General features: G+C 47.1%; 1 protein-coding gene across 1 annotated transcript; it reads right to left on the bottom strand.

Moving 5' to 3' along the window:
- Nucleotides 1–1,126: 1,126 nt before the first annotated feature.
- On the bottom strand, nt 1,127–10,591 carry PtA15_4A425 (uncharacterized protein; the record flags this gene model as incomplete). The annotated part of the gene is made up of 25 exons (XM_053168307.1): nt 1,127–1,210; nt 1,341–1,397; nt 1,512–1,597; nt 1,728–1,902; nt 1,982–2,814; nt 2,918–3,014; nt 3,108–3,135; nt 3,234–3,427; nt 3,542–4,725; nt 4,791–4,855; nt 4,926–5,049; nt 5,131–5,160; nt 5,238–5,313; nt 5,377–5,526; nt 5,788–5,891; nt 5,983–6,049; nt 6,138–6,300; nt 6,414–6,844; nt 6,939–7,086; nt 7,175–7,234; nt 7,360–7,500; nt 7,603–7,675; nt 7,836–7,873; nt 7,978–10,254; nt 10,461–10,591. 25 exons carry the CDS (start codon nt 10,589–10,591, stop codon nt 1,127–1,129), a joined length of 6,816 nt encoding a protein of 2,271 aa, XP_053019529.1.
- Nucleotides 10,592–22,218: the final 11,627 nt, after the last annotated feature.

The following is a 22,218-nucleotide window of genomic DNA, read 5'->3' as shown; positions in this document are numbered from 1 at the left end:
CCGGTCAATCAGGTTGTATAGCCTGATTGACTGGGAAGCAGTTTTGTCTCCAGGCAGCCAGGTTGTCTCTGATCAACCGGGTTGTATCAGCGGCCGGCTGCCCCTGTTTTTGCTCCACCAGAACGGCGGCCGGGGCTACTGCTGCCAGTACAACATACTTGTATGGATTATGCCCTGCTCTCAAGGGGTTGGGTAGCCGGCCGATTTAGTTTTGGCAGGTCAGGAAGCCCTGTGGAAGCAGTGGCGGGTGCTTGGGAGCAGGTGTTCAGATTATTTTTAGTATGTATTTTTCTCCTTTCTTTTGTGTCATCACAAGCCCTCCCTCAAAAAAATAGTAGTCCCTCTCCCCTTGTAGTAGCTGTTATCTGTAACAAAAAATTACAAATTTTCTTGATAACGTAATTGTATTTTGGAAAACTTATTGCCACACATGTGAGTAAAGTAACGTGCCCCTCCAAAAAACAAGAACAAACACGTGTTGCCGTACCTATTACACATTACACGTAACACGTAGATAACAATGAAAATTCTGTTACATTTCCATTATCTACATGTTACGCATAGCATAACTACCCTTTGTTGCTCATACATCCCTTTCTGCACTCAGCAAAAGGTTCTCAGGAACACTTTTGAGCTTGACAGCACTCCATGAGGCTCAATGTGCATACTTGTTTCCTCAGCCTTGGATTGCAAGGTACATATCAACTTCAGCCAAAAATCCCCTGCCAAAGGGGGCAACAGGACCACAGTCCCTCCTGCCAGAGGCTTGCTTTGCAAGCACACACCTCTACGCTCTGCAGCTATGAGGGGCTATGTTAATTTTGTTCAAACAGGACCCCGAAATTCCCTCTACTTTTTGCTTTCTTTATTCTAGAGGTAACAGTGTGTACAAAAATATTACACAAGTTACAACAATGTCTACTTTTTACATGCGACAGATTGTACATTTTTTCTTGTTTGCTCTTGTCTAACAATCAAGCAAAACCATCAGAAAAAGCAAAAACGAAGTAAAAATCACAATTATTTTTGCACCTAGACACATAGAAATTTGGTCAAAAGGATGAGCCGGATGTCAGAAAAGGAAGAAATCAGACGACTTACATGAAATACGAATCAATCAAAGCAATTATTTATCGTTGAGTTCCAACTTAGCAAGTAAAGCCTCCATCCGACTCTGGACGTCATCGATCTTGTACGGCTTGACACAAATCTATGAACAGATGTATGATAGGAACAGACATCTCCGTCAGATCCCCTTTGCTCTCTTCAGAACATCGTTAAAGGATTCAAGTCCTGTATAGACTTGACAAAGAGAGAATTCAGGAACACTCTTTACTGACGCTGTCAAATCCGCTGGCTAGACACTGTTCAGTCTGTTCCTTCCGAGCATTACCCGTCTACTCAGATACCCATACAACAAATAATGTTAGTTGCAAGATACCTATACTTGAATCTCGCAAAGCCTGCCTCTTGGCCGCACGCGATTATTCAAGAGAAGAAGGTTTTCTTACCACAGCGATCACCGGGTATCGTTTCTTGATTTCACCCGCCTTCTCGGCTGCTCTCAAGTGAGTGATAGCCTCCAAGCCATTCATGACTAAAGATTGATTTAGCCCAACAGAAAGAGGAGGGCGGGGGGCGTTAGCAGGGAGTGACAGAGGAAGGAGAGATTTCGAAGGCGAAAAATGGAAGGCAGTGGGGAGAAAAGAGCAAGCCGCAGAACGAACCAGGCATTTGAATGTCCATCAGGACGATGTCGATCGGCGGCAAGTCAGACGTCCCCGAAGCGTCGGCGTACAATCTGTTAAGGGCTTCTCTGCCGTCCATGGCGACGGAGACGATGTAGCCTTTGATAGTGAGCTGGCGTTTGATAACTTTGACATTGATCGTGTTGTCTTCGACCTACGCGTATAATATTGAGATTTGATCTCAGCATCAACTTCATTAGAAGACCACTCCAGAGGAAGGATTCCAGACTGACCACCAAGACATGAGTCGGCTGTGAGCCTGAGTCGCGTCGTTCGAGAGCCGGGATCGATTGCGAACTCTCGCTGACTCTCATCATGGATTTTTCATCCCGGAGCGGTTGGGTGATCACACGTTGGGGGCTCGACAGGTGCTGGTCGGTGACCGGAGTAGGATGGATATCCGGGCTCGGAAGCCGACTATTGATCCCGCTACCAGCTGCGATTGTCCCACCTGGCAAGAGTGCAGAGGCGGGTTGCATCTCGACGACCTCCTCCTCATTGATAGCTCGGGTGAATCCGCGCTTGACACTCTGGTTGTAACTCGCACTATTCGTGACCGGTGGCCTGACGCTCCGTTTCGTTGGTATCACGAACGAGAACACAGAGCCTTGGCCCTTGGTCGACATCACCTCGATGAAACCGCCGTGGTTTTCGATCAATCGGTGTGAGACATACAATCCTAATCCGCTGCCGCCATATTGATCCTGAGTAGGGTTGGCTTGGACAAATCGAGAAAATAGCTTGGCCAGCTCTTCGGGTGACAAGCCTCTTGCAGTGTCCTGGACGCTGACTTTCGCGTAGACCAAGTCTTCCGGCGCTACTGCTTCGACCTCCGCTCTCAAAGTGCCTATTCTTCGGACATGGGGACGGGGTTCAGGGCATTTGGTAAATACATCAACCCTGACCGTCACACTCCTGGGGCCTTCACTGGTTGAGGTGTATCGCAAGGCGTTGGAAAGGAAGTTGATGATCACTTGTGCTAGTCTGTTTGGATCAGCACAAATGTAATGAGTGATCTCTAATCCCTCGCCGATCTGAAGCTTCAGTTCAACCGATTTCTGCTGAGCTAGTAAGCATCCCATCCGTCAAACCAAACAGTCGAGCGAGATTAGTTTTTTCCTGGGTAGGAGTAACAATAAAGTTGAATAATCAAGGGGATTAGGACTAACCTTCAATAAGATACATAGAGAGTACCTCGCGCACTCTGCCAACTAAATCGAAGTCGGTCTTGATGGTTGTCAGTAGACCCATGCTGAGTTTAGAGACCTATGTGTGCAGGCATAAAATATTTCTTCCGTTCAGATTCTAGAAGCACTCCTATCGAAAATATAACAATCGTGCAACGGAAACGAGCCATACATTGATAATATCGTCCGCTATCCTCGACCTACCAAATTTAAAAAAAGAAGCCCCCGCGGAAAGGAATGTTGAGCTATCTAGCTTGCACTGTTCAGGAGCGATGAAAAGATAGGAGAAGATACGCACTGATGAGAAGCACAAAGTTGGATACTTTCGATCGCATCGATATCTTCTCGCAGTTCAGTACGAAATTGTACAAGATCGGGTCCAATGATCTGATGACTGTTCTCAACTACCCCATGTAAGAGCTTCAAGGAGGAGTAGAGAAGTTCGGCCGCTTGATGGATACCGTGTAGCGGATTACGGATTTCATGGGATGTCTAAGATAAGCGGGCAATGATCAGAGGAGGGGACCATAAAAAAGCATCAGGCTTGGATACTGTGATTCTAGTAGAGGAGAATACGAAAGTAGGGGCCGATTGTCAAGCTCATACCATGTCAATGAACGCTTCCTGTTGACGTTTACTTTCTTCAGCATCCCGAGCACGAGCCTCAGCAGCCTCGAGTTGCTTCTTTTCAGATTCTTTACGTTCGGTCACGTCGGTGGTCGAGCCAAGATATCCTTCGAATCTGTCGTCTTCTTTATAGTATGGGGTCAGTTCATAGAAGCACCACGATCCGTCCCTCCACCGGAATTCGCCTTTGATCGGCTGTCGTCCTCGAATCGATTGTTCAAACGTGTCCTCAATCGACTCCCTGTCTAGTGAATGTATACAGTTCATCCACTGACTCAATGGCTCACCTCGGGCCAGCTTACACTGAGAGTGGAAGGCGTTGTTGGCGAAAGTGATTTGACCGAGTGGACTTAATTGGAATATACCGACTGGACTGAGCATGGAGATGACTTCAAACGTATGATACAAATCACGATACTTTTGCTCGTTTTCCCTCAACAATTGGGTTCGGGTAGCCACAGCTGCCTCTAGTCTTTGCCGCATCTTCGCGATCTGGAGGTGAGTGTTGACTCGAGCAACCAGTTCCTTAGCCTCAAATGGTTTGACAAGATAATCGTCTGCGCCTTCTGCAAGACCTTCTATTCGGCTCTCAGACCCAGCTCGTGCCGAGAGCAAGATGACCGACATCCCTGCGGTATCGCTATCAGCCTTCAAGCGCCGGAGAAGTTCAAACCCATCCATCCCGGGCATCATCACATCTGAAACCAAAATGTCGGGCCGATTGAGCTTGGCCCATTGGTAGGCTTGTTGAGCATCTACAGCTTCAACAACGTTGTAGTAACGGCTTAAGACACTTCTGAGGAAGTTACGCATATCCGCATTATCATCGGCGATCAGAACCGTCGAGCCCGCCGTAGACATAACGGCGTCGTTCATAGGAGCCAGCTGTAGGTCGGTGGAGCCTCGCGAGGAAGATGAATCCGAGTGACTGGGAGATACGTCGAGCAGTAAAGTTCGACTGGGCTCTATCTCCCCCAAAATCCAACGCCTGGCATTCGACGCAACCACCCGATCGTTGAATTGATCGATTTCACTGTCACATGAATGATCGAGTGAATCGGGGGGAAGATGAGCCACCCCAAGACGAAAGGTGATGGTGAACTTAGATCCCCGGTCAACTTGACTTTCGACTTCCAGCAAACCGCAGTGGAGTTTGATAATATCTGATGGAGATAGTATTCGTATTAGCTCTCAGAGGTTTAGACGTGAGTGTAGAACAATGCTCAACCTTGTACCAAAGCCAAACCGATCCCAGTACCTTCGGCGAGATGCGAGTTTTCAGCTCGATGAAATCTATTGAGAATGATCGCAATATCAATTTAGCACCTTCATGAAAGCCCAGAAAAATGAGGAGTCTGCCAACCTCTCGAATATCTTCGGAAGCTCTTCCGGTTTGATGCCCCTTCCAGTATCAGAGCAAATCAAATAACAATTATTGGAATCATATCGCACTTCCACTTTAACTTTGCCGCCTTTGGGAGTGAATTCTGCGAGGAGAAATACAGATGAATGAGTGCACAAAAATGTGTAAATCCGTGTCAAAAAAAAAAAAAAAAAAACGCACGTACTCATACTGTTGGAAAGAATGTTGAAGACAACTACAACCCAAATCAAAATCTCAACATTTTCTGAAAGCACACTCACAGACACACACCGCGAGGCGAGCTTGGCTAACCTTTCTCGAAGAAGTCGTGATCGACCCAGACCCGACGGGTCGTCTCGGGACAATCGACCACGAAGTCGAGTTGATTCTAAAGTCCGAGTAAGGTTTAGGATTTCTAGACCCGAAGAGTGCTGATATGGAAATGACGTACCTTGTGCATAGCACTCCTGAATAACGCCGACAAGTTGGCAGTCAGTTTCGAAACATCAGTTCCCTTAAATCGAGCGACCATCTTCCCAGCTTCGAAGCGTGAAAGATCCAACAGCTGATTGACCAGATTGATTAACCGCTGTGTGTTGCGCTAGAGGACAGCAATTAGAATTACTCCGCATAAGTCAGTAACTGGACTCGATTAGTAATACTATAAAAAAATCTTGTATGATGGGAAGATTAAAGTAAACTTCAAAGCAAGGACATCTATGGGCATTCAGACGGGAGCGGGAGGAAAGCTTAAGAGGCGAAAGAGCAAATTGTCTGATGCAGTGAAAAACACGAAACGCATGGCTATCAAGGCACTGAAGCCTTGTGAGAGAATGATCAATCAATCTTTAACCGTGATTACCTCGACGACTTTCAACCTCTCTCGAGCGGCGGGACTGATGTCAGAGGACTCCAACATCATCGAAATGGGTCCGACAATCAACGTTAGTGGGGTTCTTAATTCGTCTGCGAAAGGAGGGGGGAGTAGAAATAGATTGTCAGGTCCGCAGGCGAACCTACACTTGTTCAGAAAACGAGCAAGTGGAAGAAGACTGACGAGAGATATTGGTAAAGAATGTGGTCTTTGCCCGATCTAAGGCAGCCAAGTCCTCCAAGCGTTGAGCCTAAATAAGAGAAACAGGTGTGATGTGGTTATTGAAGGTGAAGTCCTAAATGTGTGCCGGGTAAAAAGTGAGTGAAGGGGAGTCGAACCTCCTCCTCGTGGCCTATCACGGTCGACAACCCGGTCGAGAATTGTCGAGTCAAGAGGTTCAGGAAGAGCGCGTAGGCTTCGGTCCAGTTCAACCTAGGAGAAAGTCCGAAGACGATGACTCCCAATGGTGCTGAATCCTCGCTAGTACTTACTGGCATAACTCTGTTCCGATTCAATTCACGTTAGCCATGAGATTGGGCCGGCCTAGAAAGAAATATAGAGCTGCGTGTCCCCAATCTAGAGGGGCGAAAGAAGACATAGTCTGCCAAACTTACACAGCCGATCTCGTCTGATCAGGCCATCCCCGACTTTCAAATCCTTTTGCCCGGTCTCCCAAATGAGCTATATAAATTGGTTTACGAAAAGTGCAAGCTTCTCGGAGAGGCCAGACAACAGTCTCGTCATCCGTAAGTTCGGTGTGCATGGTTTTCTGGGACCCGACCGACGAGGGCGAGTTCGACATGTTATCAGCAGAATGACTTTTAGTCGACGAACTGTGACCACTACCCCCAGACTGAGAGTTGGAACCAAGGATTTGAATATTGAACTGGATTTGCTCAAGAGCCGATGGGTGTCCCTTAGGAACGCCAACTGTTCCAGCCAGTTTGAGTTGTAAATTGATCCAACAAGCTGAAGCGTCCGATGCGCCTTCGTCAGTTGACGTCGGACCTTTGCGGGAGGTTTTCTTGCTTTCACAAGAGTACATCTGTGATACACAACGTGGCAGCTCTTGGGTTAACGTAAGCACCTTGGAGGTGCTACCATGACACTAACTGATTGATCAACTTGACATGACTCACGATGACGAAGGGCAAATCATATGGATTCTTAGCAAAACTTTCCAAACATCTTTCCTCATAAGAAACTCGAGTTCTTGACATGAGCGTTATCTGGACCAAATCGCGCAAACTGCCCAAGCGACGCTCTGCAATGACCCTTAGGGTAGTTCTACAAAGAAAGGGAAGACATGATTGAGGGGATCAATAACAAAGACTAGCCGAATAGGCATGACTGGTTTTCGCGATCTAAACCTAACTCAAAAGATGGGTTCAAAATCCCTTCAACTTTGCCACTTGGTCCTCGAACAGGAATCCAACTGGTAGGTTTAGATCATTCATGCAATAAATTACAGGCAATCAATCATCCTGTCAACCGCCCAAAGCCTTAAGATGTAATATTAACCGGTTCGATAAGAAAAGAAAAAACAAATACCAAGCTCACCTGAAAGAATGGTAAGACTCCTCCTTCCGGATTCCATTCGGGTTGTTGGGGTCTCTATCGAAGAAGAGTAGACTGTCGTAGACCGTGTAAACCTCGCCCCGGAGGACGGAATCGGCGATGTCTCCCAAGTCGGCCCAAAGCCTAAAATGTTATCCATGACATCAAAATCATCGAGAAACCAAAGGTTGTACCACAGAAAAAGCGTTGATCTTGGACCTCAAGAGTTGAATTTCACCAACTTACTCAGCCCATCCATGTGCGCCGCTCTGGCCCAAAAGGCTTGGGTGTTTGAGCCCACACGTCCTCACGTAAGCATCTGTTTCGCATAAAAAAATGAACCAAATAGGATGTAAGTACACTTGACAAGGAGCTCGACTAGGAAGGCAATATGAACGGGGGAAAATGAGAATGGGAAAAGAAAGAAAGAATGCTTGACACTACATGCACAACAGGGACCGCATCCTGTATTGATTTACCATTGTATAGCATTACACATTCATCGCCCCAGAGCAAACTAGTCGAATTGAGAAAGAAAAGAAGAACAAATATTCAGGATGAGTGAAGGTACAAACGGCCGATTTGCGAGGCTAGGAGACTCAGGGAGCGTCAATCACATACCTCATTCTATACGGAGATGCCAAGATCAGGGTAACCATTGATCTCAGGGTGGGACTCCATGTTTCTATCGGTCCGATCGGTGTGTTTTGCCAATCCAGTTCAACTATCAGTTGTCCGGTGGGGGAGGCCATCAACGCTTGTCGGAATAGACTATCAGCTGGGTCCTGAGGATGACAGGTGCTAATAGACGAGCTGGATGAGAAGGATTGGGATCGACTGGAACGTGAAGAGGAGATAGCTGATTTTGATCGGCTGCTTGAGCGGCCGGAATGGATTTCGCTCATCCAATCTTGCTCGGGATATTCCTCCTGGATAGACGATAGATCACCCTGCACCCCATGCTGATCATTACGAACGGAACTTGGATCGGCGAAAGACGAAAATGGGGAATCTTCCTTGGAAGCCATCAGTTCATCGAAAGTCTCGTCGGGCCGACGAGTAGCAGCAGCCAGCTGGCCATGCGAGTCTGATATGACATTTTGTGTTAATGAGTAGTTTTCGAGGCTGGAATCTGGTAATTCTCGACACCACGGATCATCTAGGACCATCTTATCCAAATCAGTAGGGCTATGCTTCGGCTCGCTAGTAGAGACGTTAGCTCTCTCTGCTTCTTGTGGCTCATGGGATAATCCGCTGCGACTAGGAACACTACCACGACGAGAATAAGCGGGGACGGACAAGAGCGTGCTGCCGACGGTGAACACGCGCCCAGCATTTGGCCGACTGGAACGCCGACTGGATTTTAGAAACAGACGCTTGGCATTGTGTTCGTCTAACCATGTGAGTTTGGATGAAGCTTGGGTTGGTTGAGCTTGACAGCCTGTATGACTCTCCTGGTTTATGATGAATTGGCTGAGGGTGTTGGTGAGCGGAGCACCGAATTCCTGGCGGGTTGTGGCAGAGTGAAAAGAGCTATTGGATGCTGATGTCTTGATTCTTTTCGTTCGGATAGTTTCTGCAGAAGGCGGCTTCGAGGCGGGAGTGCTGTAATACACGACAGGATTCGATCGTTCGTCCTGAGAAGCGTTCGGGGCGGTGGAAGAATGCTGATCGGCAGTTTGAACATTAGGAGGACGACCAGCCGTTTCTCTGACAGGGCCAGGATGGGCTGGCAAGGATGGATGACGCAGAACAATAGCAGAGAAAATGATTTGGTGGCTACTGTTAATTGTTTCATCGGAGTGCATGTTTGATGAATCATCGACAGTGGGGTCGGTATAGATTTGAGCGGTCATGATGATTTCAGGTGCGGGAGGGGTGACTGAGGTGACTGGTGGAGACTGATTGGTTGAAGATGACGGCTGAGGATCTCGACTGAGCCTCTTACGACGGTGGGTTAGTGAGATAGGAGCTCTGAAATGAGATGATGTCTTGAGGCTTGTCTTGAAGCTCGAGGGGGGATGACGATTCCTGTTGAGTATTCCACGCAGCCAGTCCAGCCACCGGGATAAGTCGTGGTGGTGGAGCAATTTCATCATGTCCCAATACCAGCAATTGTTCAGATCAGATGCCTGTTTTCCGGTCGGCTGTTTGGTCCTCTCGAGGATCTGATGCGCGAATTCTTCGGCAGCAGGATTGGCGTAGACCGGTGAGAGAAGCTCGGAGAGTATATAATTGCTACCGGAGTCGGCATCTTGGGAGGTAAGATGGGGAAAGACGATATGCTGGCTTGAGGCTGGGGTTGAGATGTTATCGGTCCCGCCATCATAGATGGGGAACTGGGCGTGTTCGTCTGGATCTTCAGAGAGGCCGAGCTGACGACGCCTGCAAAGAGCCCTGTAGATTGGATGGGCGGGGATGATGAAGACGAGCTGGGCAGAGTTGGAAAGATAGGATTCGAGGGCGGGCTGGAGAGCGAAGGGGCGCTGTGGGGAGGGTTCGGGAGAGACGGACGGGCGAGGAGGAACTGGCTGATGGAGGTCATTGGAGGTCGGGATGGGGTTGGGAGGATGATCGGCTGGGAGTGGCGAATAGCAGGCCGACTGCAGAGGCGGAGGACGACACAGGCTGGGGTTGGGTGGTGGATGGGCCTGCCAGTTAGGCTGGGTGGTTGCTGAGCGGGTCAAGTGCAAGGACTGGATGGGCGAGACGGTTGGACGGACGGGGAAGCGCTGGAATGGACTCTGGGCGACTGCGAATGGGGTGGGGGTGTGGGCGAAGGCCGTCGGGGGCGGCACTGGCGGGGCTGGTTCAGGCGGCTGGGCAGCGCGGAAGCTGGTTGACGCCAGCGAGGAAATCGCCGGAGAGGCTGGGGCAGAGGGAGAGTAGGCGGGGGTGCTGAGGAGGGGGAGATAGATGGTCAGCGGCGGTGGGTTGGACATCTATTTATAGTCGACAGGATAAAACAAAACAAATAAACAAAACGCGGCCGGCGGGGAAGAGCTGAAGAAGAGAAGAACTAATAACTGGGCGGGCCGAGAGGAAGGGCGGTCCGATCGATGTGCATATGATTCTAATCTGCTGCTTCTTTATTAGTGGCTTACCTAGGCTGGAGGTGGATCGGGGCTTGGCTAGATCCCGATCGCGATAGAGGCGAGGCTGGCGATGGTTGACAGCCATGGCCGAGCGGCTTGAGGGTTTCTTGGGAGGAGAGCTCGGAGTTCAGTGGAGACATCGTGGATGCAATCGGTTGGTCTGGGCCTGGTGGAAGCAGAAGAGTGGCTGACTCCAAAAACGACCTCATCAATGCGAGCTCAATCTAATGACGTCATGAACATGCTCCCCGCAACCTTGTATATATATGTATGAGCACCACATCATCACATGCACATTGTGATGAAAAGATCATCACTTCTCTCCAAACTTTTGTTATGTTTTAGGCGTATACTTTCTATTAGCATATTGTTGTTAGTGATGCTTGTATTGTGTTTTCTTTCTTACTCTAAAAGACTCCTCCCTGGGATGCCGGTGAACCTTCTTTTCCTCACTCTCTTTGCTTGTTTCTCACCGACATCCCAGGTAAGCTCTATTGTTCTACTCTCATCTCTTTCTTTGTTCTCTTTCTTCTTTCTTTTCTCTCTCATAGATCGAAATTTACTCTCTTTGCTTGTTTCTCACCGACATCCCAGGCCAGAGCATTAGAGGTTATGAGCCCTCTCTCTCGCTAGGAGTTCAAGGCGTTTCGTATCAGAGAGTCCGCCTTGCAAAAATCCAATCGAATCCAATCGAATTCATTTGTTTTCAGATCACATCCGTCATGTCGGACAACCGCTCTGGCAATCACGCTGGCAACCGCGAGGGGAGACCTGCCTTAACTGCGAGGTCAACTTCGCGAGGACGTCACGCTTCTCAACCCATTCTCCCTACCCACTCCTCATCATCCGCTCTCACTCATCCTTTAGAGTCGGGGCGACCGACCGGTGCGCAACGAATGGAGGTGCTTTTCAACAGTGTGGCTTCTACGTCGAAGGGAACCGATAATAGGGCGTCGTCCTCGGCTGGCGTGGGCGCTTCCTCAGCTTCGTCGGACAACGCCGGCCCCACTGTCAAAGATAAAGGCAAAGCCACTGGGCCGACCATCGCTCTTCACCCACCCACCCCGGAACAGTCGAGCCGCCAAAAGCAATCTTCATCGTCTTCGTCTGGGGAAAAACTTGTTCTCGATGACGAGACAGTGCGACAGTTTGTCACCTTTCAGCGATTGCAACGGGCGTTGAACGCTGTGTCAACTCCAGCGGCTCCGGCGGCCCCGGTGTAAGACTCAAAAGTGGTAATGAAACCCTTTTGCTGAATGGTGAAGGGTATGATGGAGTTGCAAGCTCTGCCCTTCTGTTATCAGTCAACAAGACCCACCAAGCTCAGCTTGGCAATTTTTATTAAGTGATAGGTCTGGTCTGTTCCAGATGAAATCTGTTTGACTGGCAACGTGTAAGTGTTTTAATTACTTTGTTATAAGGGTTGAATTACTTTGTTATAAGGGTTGATTTGTTGTTATAAGGGTTTTAGGATTTGAGTGTGGATGAGTGTTGGGTGACTTGTGAGTTCTGGGTGAGGAACTGGGGAGCAGGCCACTGGGGGTGGAGAGAGCTCCTTTTATAGACAAAAGGGGAGCCCCAAAGGGGCTTGTGGGTTAGGGTTTCAGCTAATCTAGACAACAGGGTGAGGGATTTTAGCTGGTGGGAGTAGATACAAATGATGTCATAGCCCCTCAGGGGCGCATGAATGGTGTCAGAATATACAACAGAACATTCTAACGCATGCATGAGGTGACAGTAGACTGCATGAGCTGTCATACAGGGGGAATTAGTGTATACACAAAGTCTGAGGCTGCAGAAACAGTGTAAATGATGTCATACTATGTATATAAAGGAGTGTATGTAGTTAATATGTAATGAGTGTAGCCTGACAGGGAGATGTATGTTTGTATCCTGTGATATGTATAAGTGTACTACTGTGAAACTTGGGTTGAGGCAGGTGACAGCTGGGTTACTGGGGCTGGCCGTGTGATAGGTGTCCATGAGATGTAACTTCCACGCTAGAGGGGGTCCAGGGGTGCTTCCAGTGGTGACTAGGGGTGAAATTGGCCGTAGAATCCATTTCTGGGGTCCATTTGATGGTATCTTGAGGCCTAGTATGAGTAATTATGTGGCATAGAAAAAACTTTTTATTTTTCCACTTTTCCGTCTACCACATCCTCCCCCAACTTATTGTCTGTCCCCAGACAATTTTGACGTGAAAAGTGCTATTTGTCAACTTTTGAACCTGTGACATGGTGAATTTACGTGGTGATTTGCAGAATCCTTGGAGAATTGGCCATTTTGACGTCTTCTGGGCCATGTGGCTTGAGAGGCTGCACAGGGTGAAAATTGGCCAAAAAATTGATTTATGTCATTTTTGGGGTTTTTTCTTGACAATAACTTTTTGTCAGTTCTGGGAGTCGAAGTGCTGCGCGCAGTCCGCAGTCCGCAGTTGCGCAGCTGCGCAGCTGCGCAGGGGTGATGCTTGTGCTGTGGTGACGGCCGCAGCTGTTGCTCTAGCGCCCTAGGGTGCGCACTATTGAGGCCGCGCGCCTCGGTGTACGAGTAGTGATCGGGGACTCGACCCCGCCTCCTGATGATTGGTTGGTCGGGCTTGGGGCCCGGGTACACAGTGCTGATCATACCCGCCCGAAGTTATTAGGGTCCCGCGGGAGTTCATCCAATGCGCCGCAGTTGTCTTGTCGGATTACGCGTAATCCGACAAGAGGACTGCGGTGCTGCGAACGTTCAACCTCGCGTTCGGGTCTCGAGTGTTTACTCCCACCCCGCCACGGGGCATGTGTATGTATATCGGCCCTACCCCTTGGGGGGGGTATCGATATATCGACTCGACCTCCGCCAGCAGATGCTTCTCAATCCGACTTCGCCGATCTTCCGGCTCCTTCGACTACGTCACCGGTGCCGCTGGCCAACTCAATTTCCTCAGGTCGATTGCTTGAACCTCGGACCACTTTCATTATTTGACGTAGGTTCTTTTTCTTTTCTCCTCGGGGTTCTTTGACTCGGGGCCCATTCCTTCCTAGTTCCAAGAATGCGAAAAAAGAAAAAAGATTCATTTGTGTATCCCAGATCTGACAGCTGACAGCCCTGTTTTCACTTCCACAGCGCTTCTCGTACCACCGCCGCGGACAGCTTCGCATTCTGGACTCAATAGCCCATACTCTGCGGTGAGTACAGACCTTTCTTCTCTTTCTTTTTCGCCGGCGCTAAGATGGCGAGACTGACGACCACGTCGTCTTTCTCTCTTCTTTTTCGTCATCTCTTCGTGGGCCCGTATGTGTACGTGCGTCCATAGTCAAACAGTGGCCCCCATTTTCTCGGCTTCGGTTCTATCTGGCTTCACAACGGGTTGCATCGAACAACGCTTCCAACTCGGGATGGGGGTGGACCAGTTCTTTTTGTAAGTCAGGGAGTGGGTCAGAGGAAAGTACATATAATCCGGTGAGTGCCCGCTGCCCCCCCCGGCCGAGTATAAAAGAGCTCCCTCCCCTCCTGACTTTTCTACCATCAACCACTTCCTCGCCCAGGTCGCTTCCACCTTTGTTAGAATCTTGCTTTCCTTACCCCAGCTAGAAACCATGCCCCGCCGTACTTATTACAGAACTTATTTTCATTCGTCGCCTCATCCTTTGAGAAGCCGAGGCGTCTCTTCAGAGGCCCCGAGCCGTGTGCGTTTTCCTAATTTTGCTCGTTTTTAGATCGTTTGCTTACTCCTGCTCTGAACCTTTTTGCTTCATTCCAGCCGGGCTCATCTGTCCATAATCCTATCATCATTATGGACGGACCGATCTACCGAGGTGATGTTATCACCCCATCCTGGTTTCAATGGACCAGGCAGCGAATGGAGTCTTTTGAACAATCTCACGGCCTTCGGTCCCCGGTTGCTTATACTCGGTTGTATCAGACTTTTGCCCGCGTTTTCATTTCCTACTGTCAACGCACCCCGACCGAGAACGAGGGAGGTCGTATTCAGCGAATCCACGTGTTCCAAGCAGTCTCGGAGGAGTACCGCTCTTCCATACGCCAGGTTGTTCGGGATGCGTAAACTACTACAGTGAGCTAATTCCTTCTTTCGTTCTTTTTCTTCTATGTATTTATTTATACTAAGGTTTCTTGTCTTTCTTTGTCGTAGAGGCTGTTGTCACTGTCCGTTTGGGGTAAAAACATAAAAAAAACCAAAAAAAATTGACATAATTTGTAACAAAAAAAACCAAAAAAATGTTTTCTTCTCTTCTTCGTGAAATTAAACCCCCCAGACCCCCTCCCCCAACTTATAGAGGTTGTCCCCAACCTATAGTGAGAGAACAGAAGAGCCAAAAAAAAAAAAGAATTATATATGTGAGAAAAAAAAGGTAAGTATTTAATCTATAAAGAAACTTTTTCTTTTTGTGGTCATTTTTGTTTTCGTAAAAAGTATGTCCAATTTAAACAAGAAACTGAATCTTGTTGAAAAGAGTGTGATCCTTCAAAGAGTGTCTTCCCAACAGAGAGTCTGATGTTTCCAGAATTGTGAGCTTCAGAAAGAGTTTAAAGGAGTGAGTTCTTTCCTCCCCCAACTTAAAAAAAAATTATGCTCTTAAAGTTTTGAACAGTTTAACCTCATGCCCAGGAGGTTGATTTAGTCAGTCCAGTTAGATGAGCTGTCTTCTGAAGAATTGCTTGATATTTCTACCTCCTCTGAGTTTTCTGGTTGGGAAGGATCCTCGTCAAGCTGTATATCCGTCAGGTTGCGTCCTCGAGGGTAGAACCGCTTGATATGGGAAGCTGCGTAGGCTCTTTTCAATCCAACTCCATCCAGTTCTTCCAGAATGTAAGATCCCTTGGGTAGCTGCTTCCTAATCCTAAAAGGTCCGTTCCAACGATTTGCAAAAAGCTTTCCCCACTGATCTTCCAAGCTTTTATTATAAACTAACACCAATTCGCCTGGGTCCAAAGGTTTTCAAAGTCTTGCTGCCATTTTTCTGTCCCAGTATCTGACCGAAGAATTCCTGGCTTTCATTAATTTCTCATGAGCTATCCCCAGAATTTCCTCTCTGCGCTCCAATTGCATGGTCCTAGCTTCCAGAAGTTCTTCTGTAGTGTGTATTTCCGCCCAGTCAATTCCCAGATAAGTGTCCATTTCTAGGTCCACAGGGAGAACCGCTTTCTGGCCGAACACCAGCTCGTAAGGTGAGTATCCAGTTGTGCGCTTGGTTGAAATTCTTTCCGCAAAGAGGACTAAAGGTAGATATTCTCTCCACTTTCCCCCAGATTCGCCGCACATTTTGATTAAGGTGTCTTTAATGGGTCTGTGACCTCGCTCAATCATTCCATTTGCTTCCGGATAATAAGGGGTAGGTGGCTTGAATACTGCTCCCACTTTTTCCACTGCTTTGATAAATTCATTCTTGAATTCAGGCCCATTGTCTGCAGTTACCGTTTTAATTGCACCGTAGCGGTAGACCCATTCTTCCAAGAGAAATTTTCCAATGGTTGCTGCTGTCAGTTTCACCAAGGGAGCTGCTTCAACCCAGCCAGACAAGTCGTCACGAGCCACTAGCAAGTATTTGTATCTTCCTGCTTTAATATGACAGACATCCAGGGCCACTCGTCCAAATAAGCTGCTTTCCCCTGTGGGGTGTCGTATTTCTCGTGGGACTAGTGGATCCCTCTTTTGACAAGGCTCACAGCTTTGTACCCATAATTTGACCTTTTTCTTCAAACTAGGCCACCAGAACCGGCACACTAGTCGCTGATATGTTTCCTCCAGCCCCCGGTGTCCAAGCTCTTCATGCACCATTCGCAATAATTTACTTTGGTAAGCTATTTTGGAGATAACTAGTTGTGGCATGGGTGAGTGCCTTCTCATAAGCCGTCCGTCTCGGATGAAATAATTGACAGACTTCCTTTTCAGTTTTTGGAATTCATCCGAGTCCATGGAACAAGGTTGCTTCAATGTTTGCAGATAATATTTGAGGTCTGTCCAGAATCCTGGTGTTTCCCATTCCAGTAGTTTCGTTGAAGTTGACATTATTTTAAATTGTAGGCAGGCTTTAATTAGTGGTGCCTCCTCATCAAAATCCTCTGCGTCCTCGTAAAACTCCTCTTCTTCTTCACTTATGGGTCGCCTAGACAGAGCATCCGGCAGTGTGAAGGTTTTCCCAGGCTTATGTACCATGTCAAATGAAAACAGCTGAATGAACGCTACCCATCTTGTCATTGGTGCGTTTGGGAGAGATGGTGAGTTAATCATCTGTATCAATGATTGCGCATCCACCTGTAGCTCGAAGTGTTGGCCCCACAGAAGTGTCTGCAGCTTCTTCAGAATTCTTGCAACCCCGCAAAGTTCTAGTTTTGGTTGAGAGTATTTTGACTCGACGGGTGAAAACACAATTGATTCATATAACACTGGTCGGTTTAATCCTGTTTCCAATTCCTGTTGTGAAAGTACCGCCCCTGCTGCAATAAAACTAGAGTCTACGGCCAAAATAATGAGCCCCGCCTCTTTTGAATAGTCCAGTCTCTTCAGCGTAATATCCTCTCCAATAATTTCCTTCAGTTGGTTGAAGGCCGAATCACAATTGTTGTCCCAGATCCATTCCTCATCCTTCCGTGTGAGCTTTCGAAGAGGGGCTGCAATTTCTGACAGATTTTTCACAAATATCCTGACGTAAGTTACTATTCCCATGAAGCCTTGAAGTTCTGTGACATTGTTGGGAGTTGGCCAAGTGGTTATCTTATTCTTTTTCTGTATAGAAACCCGTCGCCCTTCTTTACAGACTACATGTCCAACAATATCCAAGGCAGGCACACAGCAGGCAAACTTCTTTCCCGATATTGTGAGTCCAGCTTCTTCAATTCGAAATAAAACCCTTTCCAGTGTCTGAGCGTATTCCCAGATGAAACGTCGAATCCCTGGGTTTTCTTCAAGTACCTCATTGTTGTATGTGGACTTGGGCCCTTTGATCCCTCCATCGTCAATGAACACACCCACATGATCAGGTATTTCATCCTGAAGGATCCACATCATTTGCGCCTGATATACTGCTACAGAATTGGTGGCTCCTTGGGGAAGTCTGGTAAGTTGGAATCTCCCCAGGGGAGTATCAAAGGTGGTCAGAGGTCTCGATTCTGGAGCTAATTCCCTTTCATCATAACCCCCCATAATATCGCCTAGTCCATAGCAAGCACGTCCAGCAAATGATTCCACAAATTCTTCTGTTGCTGGGGGCAATCCTGCGTCCTTGATGGTGACCTTATTCATTTCTTGTAGATCATGAACTATCCTCAGCTTCCCATCATGTTTTAGCACGCAGAACACTGGACTGGAGTAACTGGATGTGGATTGTTCGTAAAGTTTATTTCGTATCCTTTCCCTTACTTGCTCCACGTATTCATCCTTGATTGCTGCTGGGATGGGTATAGGCTTCTAATTTTGCCATGGTACGTGATCAACTACGGGTATGACATAAGGTAGTCCGTACAAATGCTTCAGGAGTCCTCTTTCCTCTGGAGTGAACGCCACCGCTTTTTCTCGCATTACAATCACGTGCTTGAAGAGTTTCAGTTCTTCCTCCCAAAGCCATCCTTCTGGTCCAAAGTTAACTACCTTCAGGCGTTCTTCAGTAATCCTGGCTGTAGGCTCAAAATCAGGTGGATTTGGGGTAAGTGGCGTTTTGTAGGGATCTCGAGTAAGTGGAGGTCTTTGTAGTGGAGGATTCAAAGCCTGCGGAATAGGTTGATTGATAGGTCGAACTTTCTTGGCCACAGGTTTGTACTTTGTCATGCACCATAAACTCCCCTCCTTCCAGCTTTGACATAATTTCTCCTGAAACAGCGATCCCAGCCCGTTGGAGAGTAACTTTCCTATTTGCTGCCGGTCCTTATCCGGTTGATTTATCCTTGTGGTGTTGATGGAAAGACCTGGTTTGGAATCAGATGTGCCTTTGGAAATGAATTTTAACGGTAAGCCTTTCTTTATGGCACTGCAGAATTTTAACAGTTTAAAAAACATAATAAGGATGTTCTTTTTGACTGAAAAGAGTTTGAACAGTAAAACAGCTGTTTGTCTTGATGTCTTTTGGAAGTATTTTACAAAAACAGATTTGAGCCAGTCTAAGAAAACCGGTGTCCGAGACATAACACGCTTGACTAGCTGAAGCGAGCTACTCCCTAGATGGCCACCGGAAGTTCTAAAAAATGCTGAGTTGATTTCTTTTTGAACATGCGATGTTCTTTGCCTTCCTCTTGGAGCGGATCCGATGGAGGAGCAGGCCTGATGACATTTGTACTAAGGTTCTTTCGATTATCCCAGCCTCTTCCTTGCCCAGTTCGTGCCAATGGTACTGAAATTCGTCTTCCTTTGCTTCCCTGGAAAGTGAGTGTTTCTCCTGTTTCATGGTATTCTAAGGTACATCCGTGGTCAAAGAGGAAAGGTCGTCCTAGAATGCAATCTTGAGCCTTTGGTGATATGAAAAGATGTGCTGGCCCGGAGAATCGACCAATTTGTATCAAACAGTTTTCCACTACTCCTGTTATGTCACATCTTGCTCCACCCACACCTTGCATTGGTATGTTCACTATTACTGATTCCAGCGCTAAATCTTCCGCTACCAATTGAGGAATGACATTGACCATGGATCCTGAATCCACCATGAAGTCTACTTTTTCTCCCCCAACTTCTGCAGTTACATATCCCAGGGCACAACTGTAGTAGCAGGGATCTGAGAGATCTTCATCTTCCGCAGGTATGGTCATTGGTGCTGCTATGTTAGTTGCCTCTGTCTTAATATAAGTTGTAGAAGTGCTTTTTCCGGGAAGGCGTTCCTGCAACCTGGCTATGACTTTCTCTGCGTACGAGGGGGATATTGCCGTTAGCTGTGCAAAGGTGGTAGGGATTTTCACATTATCCAAGTCCTGTAGTAGTGCTTCCTCAGGTGAGTCCTTCTTCAGGATTGTCGGTACCCGCTCTCGGCTCCAAACTTTCTCAGGTGTCTTTTTCGGAGTGTCCTTTGGAGTGTTATCCAATTCCTCCTCTTCATGATCAATATCCATGGCTTCCTGCTCCGGTTCTTGGATCCTGACCCCACGTCTACCCTTCTGAGCTTCTGACCTAGTGATAGGATGGACTTTTATGAAGTTCTCAGCGCCTAGAGTAGGTGGGCTCCAATGGATGGTTTGTACTGAGGCTTTCATTGTTGGGGTGTTACCCTTTCCTTCTTGTTGGGATTTTGCTAACCTTTGTATAGCTTCTTGCATGTTAGGATCTGCTGATGCACCAGCCACTACGGAGCGTATTGGTCTGGAGGGTATCCAAGGTATGTGCTGACCGTCTGGTAGGAACCAATCCTTCCCATTTCGCTTGACCAGCCCTTGTTCCTCATCTTTGAGATATTCTGGACATCTGGCTGTGGAGTGCCCTTCACGTTTGCAATAATAACAGACCAGAGTGTCGTACACCGGGGTGGATGGTCGAGTGTTACCCCGATAAAAGTCCTGTTTGTCTGAGGGACCTTGCCTATTATAGTTTGTGGGTAAGCTGCTTCGAACCTGGCTTTTGAGTGCAGCTAGTTCTTGTTGCATGTCCTGAAACTTTTGGTCCACTATTTTTTCATTTGGAGTTTCTTTCAGCATCTGCTCGCGTCGTTTGCCATCCCCTTTCTTGTGGTCCAATTCTTTCTGCATCGTCCGGTTTGACTCAGAGAAACTTGAGAAATTGGTATATACGCTATCGTCCACACGAACTTCTGTTTCAGCAGCCGCTATCAAGTCTTCCCATTTTGGTGCTTTGTTACTGCCATCCTTAGCTTTTGGAAGCTGATCCTTGCTAACTAGAATGCGTTTAACACTTCTTTGACTTTCCATTGGGAAGGCACTTAAGAACAGTCCCCCAGCTTCGTCTTTCTTGCTAACATGTTTGTTTTTGACTAGGTACTTGAGGATTTTGGTGAATTTTCCAAGATATTCTTTGTATTCTCGATGGGTTGAGATTCCTGACTTTGATTGCTGCTTGGCCAGTTTTATGAGGTCTTCTGTGGTGTACATAATGGTGTTATCTAACTCGCCCCAGGTTTTGACCATGTCAGCTCGCAGTTTGGTCCAGTCGTATTCTTCATACCCCTCCATTTCCTCGAGTTCGCACTTCAGTTCTTCTGTTCGTATAAACTGTGGTATCTGAATTGCTTTCTCACGATCCGTGGCACCATACCCATAGGCTACCCGTTCAAACCGATGTAGAAACTTCATGAACTGACTCCCATCATAGTAAAGCCCTTCTTCGTTCCTGATGATGTTAGGTTTGTTTGAGTGCTCAGGTTGGGTATAGACGTATATTGGCTGAGGTTGCTGAACTGGAATTTGAGGTTGTTGTTGTTGTTGTTGAAAATTAGGATGATACATATTTTCTTGGTTGTTTTCAGTGTTATGAATCCCATAACCGGTCGGTTGTTGTCTTGGGGTATTATTTCTTGGTGGGTTATTTTGAGTTTCATCTGAATCTGACATTTCTTCTTCAGCAGGATCTCTGAAGTGATTTTCTGGACCCTTTCCTTTGTCTTTCCTAGGTGGTGGTGGTGGATTGTTCGTGGCATCGCTTGGCCAAAGTAATCCTGAAGTTCCTGCCAATGGTCTGCTCCTTAAAGGGGTACTTGAAGCAAATCCTTCTCCCATTTCTAATGTACTGAAGGGTAAACTCATGTTGATTCTCGTTGAATCCTAGTTTTCTTAATATGACGATCGTTCGTTAACTGTTACTGTGCTCTGAAAAAGAAACAATAATATATGGTCTCTGGTTTCTTTACCAGGGCAAATTGGGGGTTTCTTTCTAATATCTAAAATAACTTTACCGTCCTGGGAGGGTTCTTCAAACAGTATCCTAATTATCTGAATCCTTAGGTACTACACACCGTCGTTCAGTATATAATTGGCTGCTTCCTTTGAGTGGGCTCCAGAGTTTTCTTCTAACAGTATCTAATTATCTGAATCCTTAGGTACTACACACCGTCTTCCAGTATATAATTAGCCGCTTCCTTCGAAACACTCCTTTCAGGTTAGGTAGTTATGTGTTCTTTTCAGAGGTTCGTAATTGGTTCCTTAGATAGTCCAAAAAGTTGACTAGTTGTCAACAGAATAACTGAATATGCCGTTGAGTGTTATAGATTTGTTTGACGAATTTGATTCCTATCGCCGCTTGAGGTTGAGATCCGTAGACGATGGTTTCTGGTTTTCTTTGGTTGAAACGTTGTCGATCAAACAAGATTATCCGATCACGTTGGGGACTCCCTTGTAAGACTCAAAAGTGGTAATGAAACCCTTTTGCTGAATGGTGAAGGGTATGATGGAGTTGCAAGCTCTGCCCTTCTGTTATCAGTCAACAAGACCCACCAAGCTCAGCTTGGCAATTTTTATTAAGTGATAGGTCTGGTCTGTTCCAGATGAAATCTGTTTGACTGGCAACGTGTAAGTGTTTTAATTACTTTGTTATAAGGGTTGAATTACTTTGTTATAAGGGTTGATTTGTTGTTATAAGGGTTTTAGGATTTGAGTGTGGATGAGTGTTGGGTGACTTGTGAGTTCTGGGTGAGGAACTGGGGAGCAGGCCACTGGGGGTGGAGAGAGCTCCTTTTATAGACAAAAGGGGAGCCCCAAAGGGGCTTGTGGGTTAGGGTTTCAGCTAATCTAGACAACAGGGTGAGGGATTTTAGCTGGTGGGAGTAGATACAAATGATGTCATAGCCCCTCAGGGGCGCATGAATGGTGTCAGAATATACAACAGAACATTCTAACG

Source organism: Puccinia triticina, chromosome 4A (genome assembly GCF_026914185.1).
Source record: "Puccinia triticina chromosome 4A, complete sequence".
In the NCBI taxonomy this organism is placed as follows: domain Eukaryota; kingdom Fungi; phylum Basidiomycota; class Pucciniomycetes; order Pucciniales; family Pucciniaceae; genus Puccinia; species Puccinia triticina.
The sequence above is the reverse complement of the archived record's forward strand: the minus strand, read 5'-3'. Positions and strand labels throughout refer to the sequence as shown.